Source organism: Adiantum capillus-veneris, chromosome 5, assembly GCF_014529385.1.
Source record: "Adiantum capillus-veneris isolate H3 chromosome 5, ASM1452938v2, whole genome shotgun sequence".
NCBI classification, from domain to species: domain Eukaryota; kingdom Viridiplantae; phylum Streptophyta; class Polypodiopsida; order Polypodiales; family Pteridaceae; genus Adiantum; species Adiantum capillus-veneris.
In genome coordinates, this window is record NC_140935.1 from 6124629 (window position 1) to 6133325 (window position 8697).

Sequence of the window (8697 nt, forward strand, 5' to 3'; positions counted from 1 at the left end):
ACGGAAGGCACATTGCACAAGGAAAAAAGGTGGACCTCAATGTACCCAAGATGAAAGCTACCATGTTTGCACAAGGTTCAATAATTATGGTGAATATTCTTTCTGTTGATCTCCATACTTGGGAGCTTCTAGGATCAAGCCTCTACCATTTTTGGGCATGTTAAGACTAGGTGAGGTCATTTTGAGATAGGCATTCTCTTTGCATTCAATCAAAACAATCATAGATCAGCTTTCATTGTCCATAATATCCACATACTACAATAAGCGTGACGCACTTGCTAGAGAGAACTCTTGCTTGCTTTAGAAGTGGCCCATAAGTAAGCAGGGGCTTATCTCATGCCATGTGGCACCCCTTCATCATAGATTATTATTACTACGAGCTCACGTGACCCGCCTCTGACGGTTCTCGTTTGCTCTTACCAAGGGGTCATTCCTATACAGCTTGCCAATCTCACTCATCGGAGAATGTGTGTATGTACCCACATCTCCAGTGGATCTTTCTCACTTTTACCAATAGGCCAATCTTATATAGTTTCTCAAGTTCCAACATGTGAGTATGTGTATACGTACCTACGTGTGTATATAATATATTTGTGTGTGTGTCTATCACATTCTCTCTTTTTCTCTCTTGTTGGCATCCCTCACCACACCACCTCTCTCTCTCTCTCTCTCAGTGGCCACACACACACACACACACACACACACACACACACACACACAGAGAGAGAGAGAGAGAGAGACTATGGAAGACCAAATTAATGAAAGTTCATTGCTATTGTTTAGAGCGGTGGTGTGTATGAGGGAGAGTTACATTTGAGCCATTGGACAACCCTTCTCTCTCTCTCTCTCTCTCTCTCTCTCTCTCTCTCTCTCTCTCTCTCTCTCTCACACACACACACACACACACACACATGGTAAACCAAGAGTATACCAAAGCACTTGCAAAAAATAGAATCCAGTGAAGTCGAACTCTACAACATCTTGCACTATAATATCATCATCTATGTAATTGAACCATAATTAATATTTTTCCCTCAAACCATAATCATAATCAAACAAATGAGCTATTAACTATTTACTTCAACTACAATAATCTTTAATTCCATTAGATATTTAGAGATATGCCAAGAGCTACTACATAACTTGAAATTTGCATGCACAAAAGGAAACCTATGTCGTACCGATGAACACCTAAGTTAAACTGCTGAAGAGCTCCACCAAACCAATAAATCTATAACTGCAAGGAAAGAGAATAGTGATGAGTTCTCTTGAAACTAATCTATCTACACCAAGTCCTATCTCCCTTAGTGTAGTCAATCTAAAATGAAAGTTACATGAAATATAACATTCTCTAGTTGCAACTCCTTAACGTTCAAGGTTCTCAAGATTGATCAATAAATCTCTATAATTTGGGAATATGTGTCTTTATTGATGCTAAGTTGCTATAAGGGTGTGCATTATTGCATACATACTGGGACCAAAGCCCAAAGCCATCATGACAACTTTAATTTTCATACTCGATGCCGATCATAGCTATGTTATGGCCAAAAACATGGCCTTGTTCATCGTTTCATTTGGAAAATTAGCAAGCACAACCTTGGCTTCAGAGTCATGAAATACCCCATGGCGCATAGCAAGAGATTTGGAGATCGAAGGCAAAGGAGGCCTGTAATCAATAGAAGAGTGGGTCTTCTTCCAAGCAGTGGAATAGTGTAGGTGATAGGGCCAGAGAGAGAGAGAGAGAGAGAGAGAGAGAGAGAGAGAGAGAGAGAGAGAGAGAGAGAGAAGAATATGAAGATGCAATGCCGAGATCTTGCAATATTCCGAGGGGTGGTGCAAGAAAGAGGACATGAATGCCATCAACAAAAAAGCACGATAAGGAGTCCATTATCACCTTAAATGGGCTTCTCTAGAATTCACCCTTATCTTCTTGGGAGAAGGTGGTGAGAGCAAGAGGGTGGTAAGCACACTGCAAGGAGTGAGAAGGTGGTGCACAAATCATAGGTGACGTCTTCGGATAAGGTTCAACTTACCCATGCAATTGAGAGTGAGGCACGGTGCATTATTTCAACTTGCCAGCTCGGGGGGGGGGGGGGGGAGAGAGAGAGAGAGAGAGAGAGAGAGAGAGAGAGAGAGGGACCACAACACAAACATGCCACTCTTAATAGTTGGCCCTGACCTGCACCATCAATGATCTCGGCCTTGCAACACCTCTATTGATGAGAGTCCATACCGGGGTTGAGACTCCGAGGAGAGAAGCTCCTATGAGGTCGGAGTCGTCTCCTGAAAGTCTGGCAACAAATTTCCTCATCTACCGAGCGAGTGGGCTAAAGACATAGGATTAGAGAACACTAAATCCTGGGATGTCCTTGCTTGGTGCATACAAAAAACAATTCAAAGAGTAGGCCAAAGGGTAAGGAAGACTTGCAAGGACATCAACAAACAAGCTGCCATCCTTGCTAAAAGGGTTGTTTTGCACAAGGAAGAAGGTAGACCGTGTGCAACCATTGGCATTAATGACTAGATGAAGAACGTGATTAGTCATTCTCGTGCACTCATATGAAGTTGTGTAATTCGTGTAGCCAATTGGTGAGACGTGGCCCTTAAGAGAGGAAGGACATTGGTAGAGCCTAACTTGCGTGAAAACTACGATACAAAGTTGGGTTTTCTAGGGAAGGAGTCAAGGTTGAGCACCTTGACACGTCTCAAATGTGCAAGAAATGAGGGAGACGGAAAACAGCCAAGATGGGTAGGAAAGACGATAAGAGGGCATTCACACGAGGGTGCCATTTTAGGGTTAGGTGAAGGATGTGGGCTCTCTTTTAAAAAAAGGGGAGGCAAAGTCCAAGCGTTAGAGAATTGGGGTCTCGTGAAGGCACTCACAAAATGGGCTACACATGGAGATGCATGTGCATGCAATAGTACAAAGTTCTCTATATTATAGGTTGTACTCTCCAACAAGGAGAGTAGATTAATCTATAGGAATTCATACACAACAATACAAAATCATATTCTCATACCTAAATCCTTAGATATTGATTCCTAGGAATTATCTCAATTCTAATTTTGCCCACATGACTAGACATGTAATGTTGAAATCAACAAATTATATGAGGTGAAAATGCTTCCCGGTTTCGATCTCGCAACTTTACGACCTGAGGGTTTTACAAACCCGCGATCTCGCAACTTTACGACCTCAGGGCTTCACAAATCCGCGGACGTGCACAATGACTTCACGGCTAGGCGATTAGAGTGCCCACACATGGGCTCTTCCATTGAAACAACTATGGTATATTTATCCCTATGTACTTTTTGGATAGGTATATTATACTTGGCAGTGAGTGGGCTAGGGCCACAGCCTCTCATGAAGAGGACCCGAGGATTATGTGTTTATAGCTTTGCAGGCCTTTTGAGCTAACTTTTGTAACCTTTTAACTGGAGTTGGCGCTCACCAACCTCTTCATCAGTTAGCTCCCTGTTTGCATGCCCATTTTCCTTTTTCTCCAATCATGCTTGCAGGGCTTACTTGGGTTTTGCAGGGGTTTCCAAGATTCGCTCTCTCTCTCTCTCTCTCTCTCTCTCTCTCTCACACACACACACACACACACAGACGCGCGAACACAAATTCCTGCGTTTCTCTCTGCTTTTCTCCTTTAGTTCGGTACACTTTCTTCCTTCCGGCGCCCAGCATGCGTGCGGCTGCCTTTCCCTCTTCAACCCGCAACCTATACACACAGCACGATTAGCGCGCTCACCCTCATCTCTCTCTCTCTCTCTCTCTCTCGACACACACACACATACACACACACGCCATTTCTCAACCGCCCTGCAATTAGTCGCTCCTTCTGCATGATCTCCTCAACGCTTATATGCAGGTGCCGCAGCGGTGATCATGGTCTCTCACTCCTCTTCATCCCTCTCCTTGTCTCGCACCTCTCACGCCTCCACCTCTTCGTCTCATTCTTCACCTCCCTCCTCACCAGACCACAACTCTCTCACACCCCCAAACCACAGCCCCTCTCCGCGACGCATAACACCCGGCCTGTCTTCCGCTATCGTCCCTTTCTCATGGGAAGAAAAGCCAGGAGTGCTTAAGAAACAGACCATGCAAACCAGTCATCTGGATGGGCATGCTTGCCATGTCGACCACGAGCTCGATGTGCACGCAGACATAGCAGGAGATGAGAATTTGCAACCCTTCCACAAGCATGCCAGAACTTCTCATACAGGCAAAGTTGACCTCCCACAAATACGCCCCCCACCATGCCTATCGCATCTGGAGCTGCATGCAAACACAGTCGAAGGCTGCGAATTCACAAGATCACACATGTTGCACCAGCATCATCAACATCATCATCCCGGTGGTGCCTCCACTGGATCGAAGATTATGGCCTCCTTGTTTCTTCACAAAAGAAGGCATCACAGGAGCTCCCCCTCCCTTGAGGATGACCCCTTCTGGCTGGCAATGGTGGCATGCACAAATGATGCAGACAAGGGTATTTCAGTTCAGTGTAAGGGGCCTAAAGCGCTCCTCCCTCGTGAATTCAGCAGGACGGATTCTGGACTTGCGAGGAGGGTACAAGATAGCATTCAATTAGACCAGTGCATACCACGCCAGGGTGCGTGCGCACCAGAGACTCAGACAAAGTCAAGGAAAGGTTGGAGTGGCGGGAAGCAAGGGAAGGCCTTTGATCAAGCTAGATATGACGATGAAGAGCCTTTGAATTCTGTCAAGTTCTCATCAAGGAAGGTACATCATACCCATACAGCCGACGAGGTGTGCCACCGTCATGATTTTGAGGAAAATGAGTCTATGCATTCAGCACGTCTGGCTTGCAAAGCCGTCAAGGCGTTGAGTATGGCAAGAACAGAAATGCAGGGTCGCTGCAAGACGCCCTGGCAACAGGAAGGCCCTCCTGTGGTGGATATCTCATGTGGCAGCCGGAGGTCGAAGTCGAAAGGGGTGGGAAAGGGAGCAAAGCATAAGCTTCCGGATCTGTTTGGGTGTAAGAGCAATCAACCCCTAATTCTCACATCAAGGCATGCTTAATTAAGGGTTCGTATTGGGATTAGCTGCTGCTGCTTGCACTAATTGAGTAATATACTGGTTGAATTGTTGAGGTTCTCACAATTCAACCACATGCATACATGATGTCACCCTATTAAGGTTTAGAGGCTTGTAGTTGTAGCTGACGTCACCTTAGAAATGGTGCCTCTCTAAATGTGGATATGATCATATGTTGTTGTCTCAATTCTATTCAAAATTCACTTTTTTTTTCAGCTACTTTTTACTAGTTTTTAGGTACTTTTTCAAGGCATTGAAGGCCTGATACTCTAATGCATTTCAGGGGGTTTGTAAGTTATGAAAGAGTTGGAATTTGGTTGTTGAGCACGTGAAGAAGTCTGACATCGACCTTGGATGCGTTTGATCATTGAGAGAAGGCCCAAGGGGTTTCCAAATTCCAATTTCTTTTTATTAGCTTCTCAAAGGGCTTAACCTGGCCTTTGACCTTGGTGATAAGTCAGTAGATCTACTAGTAAAAGCTTCAAGTACAGAAAAAGAGCCAAGCACTTGAACCAGCCAATTGGATACACGAATAGACTACCTCACCTCCCCTTACTAAAGTAAAATACCATACCCACAAGAAGTTTTGGACAGATTCTCACAATAATTCTCACATTGTGACTCACCTCAACATCATGAACTTCTGTGAGGGAGGCGCTGCATACCTAGCTAGGTACGATTGGGGGCAGGGGACCCCCGGCCCGGTGGGTGGGCCGGCAGTCCCCTGGCCCCAATTGTACCTAGCTAGGTATGTGGTGCCTCTCGAGCTCCCATCGGGCCGGCGGTCCCTTGCCCCCAATCGTACCTAGCTAGGTATGATGTAGTGCCTCCCAAGCAGAAGCTCATGATGTTATGCATTGTATGAAAAACACTGAAAAAGACTCCATTTTCCTACATGAGAAAATTTCTAAATCTTCTTGTGACCATACCATGCCTAGTAAAATCTCAAGTTTTGGAGGTGATCTGATTGAGATTTTCAAGAATTCCTAGCTCTAATCATTCCTTGCAGAGCATGGTACTACTCAAATCTTTGATAATTAAGTTCCTTCTAAGTGTAATTACTGTTAATTTCAAACCCCCATTAGCCGATTGATCATTAATCCTTGCATTACCATTGGTGAATTCTAGTCCTTATCTTGAGTAATTCTTGGTGTTGGGTAGGAGAGCTCCTAAGCTCTACATTTAGGCACCACTACCCTACTTCATTTAAGCCCCTACTTCATACACTTGCTATATTTGTCTGCGTGCTTGTGTTACTTTCTTGGAAGTGTTAATTTCAAATCCCCTTCTTCACTATTTTGTGCATTCACTATTGATAATTTCTAGTGCTTATCTTGACTAAGTCCTTGTTTGTGTGCATAAGCTCTCCTAAGGTCTGCATTTGGGCATGGCCTTTGTTTTATAGTAAAACCCCCATAGTGGCCCTTCAATTTTTGAGAGCACACAAACCAGGGCTTCAATGAGCAAAATTAAGTGAAGGATAAACAAGAGTGCACAAAACTAAGTGAAGGATAAACAAGACCTAGGTGTTATCATCACCTCATTACAAGACAATTACACACATTTTATTGATGAGGGTGAGACATTTACACAAGCCTGCAGGCAAACAGAGGAGAGAAGTAGCCTCTTGCAAGAGTGTGCATGCATGTGCGCACGCGGCACACACACAGACGCATATACAACCATGAGAGTACACGATGGAGATGGAGGTTGAAAGCAACTTCTTCTTCTTCACTACTCAAAATGATAAGATGTTCTACGTAGAAATACATATAATGAAATGAATGTATACAATGGTCATTGTGAAACCGATATGTTAAGTGGGCTGGAAAGATAAAAGGCTATCAATCTTAGAGTAGATCAAATCGGTGAAGTCCACATATAATAGCACAATCGATGATCTTACGGTGTCTACGATCTCGTGCTAGTGATCAGATCATCAAAGCAAACGATGTCTTGAGCTTGATATCTCAACACACCTACCCAACCACAATGCTCCCTCTCTCCCTCTCTCTCTCTCTCTTATCGTCTATCCCACAAGGTGAGGGGCGACCCTGTGGGGTAGGCGTTAACGCCCAGGTCAGCCCCAGCAAGATCGAGGAGACCTCGCTTCTACACAAGTTCACCAGTTTAGCCCGTCAGGTTCTCTGCATGTCATCAGGTTGGTCAACGGCTGGTTCTACACAGCGCACAAGACTCAAGCCCGTCAGGTTCTCTACTCGTCAGCCTTTGTCAAATTCTTCATGGCTCAGAAAGTTTTGATTTATGTTCGGTCCATGTCTTGAGCCTTAAAGTTCACGACCACAGGCAGTACTCAAGGTACTCTCAATCAAAGGAGGTTCAAGGTGCTCTCAAAACGGGCACTTTGAGCATATTTTGGAGAAACACTTAAAAGCAGAGCAAAGTGAGCACAGTATGGAGATACTTGGAGCAGAGTCTACTTAGAACAGAGTCTTGAGGCACATTGGAGAAGAATCTATTCGAGTTTAAGGATGACAACTTCTCCGAGGACCCCTTTGAGAGCGCGACTGACCTTTGCCACAGTACTAGCACCAGTAAACTCGACCGCATCACTCAACTTCAAGCGGCTCTCGATTGAGTCATGGAAGAAAACCGTGACCTCAAAACTCACCTTAGCGAGCTAGAGGCACGCTTTGATTCCATGGTCGATCTCGCCAACAACAAGGTCAAGCAAGTCGAAGCGAAGGTGTGCCAAGCTCACTCGGCGACCATTGCCAAGGTGCAGACTTGTGTGACAACTGAGCATCACGAGCAACGACTACAGGAAGAGAACATCCTCAAGGTCCGAATCGGTGGGCTACCCTCACCATGGTGCACCACCAAGGATACCCTCGAAGAAGCACTTATTAAGCTCAACGACATTATTCAACCAGTTAACGTCAAGCCAGAAACCATCTCTTGGATCAATGATACACATAGGCATGTGCCGCCCGAGCATTGTGTTCTCACTTTCAAGGATAAAGAGGAACGGGTTAAGTTGCTACGCCAATCGCACGCCCTCAAAGGAACAAATGTCTGGATCACTGAGGAACTCACTACAAATCAGCTCAAGTTAAAAAAACAAGAACTCAAGAAAGTGCACGAAGCGCGCAAGCAAGGTAAATGGGTCGTCTAGAGAGGTGGTAAAGCCATCATTTAGGAGTTTCGGACTCCTAAAGGGACTCCTCCCTCACCTGACTCCCCTTAGGCTTTTCTTTTCTTTTACCCTCCTAGCGGACCCTCAATCCTTAACTGATATGTATCCGACCAAAACCCCTTCATTTAGAAGGAGACACTGTTATATTTTGTATGGTCCCATGGGTCATGTCTGATAATATTTCTCTCTCTCTCTCTCTCTCTCTCTCTCTCTCTCTCTCTCTCTCTCTCTTTCTCTGAATCACTAAAAATCGCTTCATTTTGTCTATTTCCAGGGCTTTCATGAAGATGTTTGCAATCTATTCTTCCATCCTCACATGCTTAAGGGCGATGCTTGGGGCGTCCACTAGGAAATATGTAAGATAGCACGTGCGAACAAAATAAAGGATTTATAATTAGGTACATTTACAAAAAAAATGTACTTACATAAAGGGTTTTTTAATTGAGAAAGTGAAAATTTTTATACGTAAGGGCTA

The 8697-nt window shown here is 44.6% G+C and overlaps 3 protein-coding genes across 8 annotated transcripts in view; 2 read left to right on the top strand and 1 right to left on the bottom strand.

Annotated features, from left to right (window-relative positions):
* Positions 1 to 2669, bottom strand: part of LOC147456823 (uncharacterized) — a 132616-nt gene extending 129947 nt beyond the window's left edge. For 5 of the 6 annotated variants that reach the window (XR_015188036.1, XR_015188037.1, XR_015188034.1 and 2 more), the window contains exons 1-2: positions 2180 to 2606; positions 1182 to 1237 (exon numbers count right to left, since the gene is read on the bottom strand). The gene's annotated coding sequence lies outside the window, so the exon portion shown is untranslated. Of the gene's footprint in view, positions 1 to 1181; positions 1238 to 2179 lie in introns of all 6 variants that reach the window. The other variant, XM_086511939.1, reaches the window with a different exon arrangement.
* An 862-nt stretch (positions 2670 to 3531) lies between these two features.
* Positions 3532 to 5238, top strand: LOC147456824 (uncharacterized). The gene has a single exon (XM_086511941.1). The coding sequence runs from the start codon at positions 3893 to 3895 to the stop codon at positions 5048 to 5050; it is 1158 nt and encodes a 385-aa protein (XP_086368067.1). The 5' UTR covers positions 3532 to 3892; the 3' UTR covers positions 5051 to 5238.
* Positions 5239 to 5423: 185 nt separating this feature from the next.
* Positions 5424 to 8378, top strand: LOC147456825 (uncharacterized). The gene has a single exon (XM_086511942.1). It carries the CDS (start codon positions 7668 to 7670, stop codon positions 8199 to 8201), a length of 534 nt encoding a protein of 177 aa, XP_086368068.1. The 5' UTR covers positions 5424 to 7667; the 3' UTR covers positions 8202 to 8378.
* The last annotated feature ends 319 nt before the right edge of the window (positions 8379 to 8697 follow it).

Excerpts from the sequence above, each read along its gene's own strand:
- LOC147456824 (XM_086511941.1), top strand. The coding sequence starts at position 3,893 with ATGGTCTCTCACTCCTCTTCATCCCTCTCCTTGTCTCGCACCTCTCAC.
- LOC147456825 (XM_086511942.1), top strand. The coding sequence starts at position 7,668 with ATGGAAGAAAACCGTGACCTCAAAACTCACCTTAGCGAGCTAGAGGCA.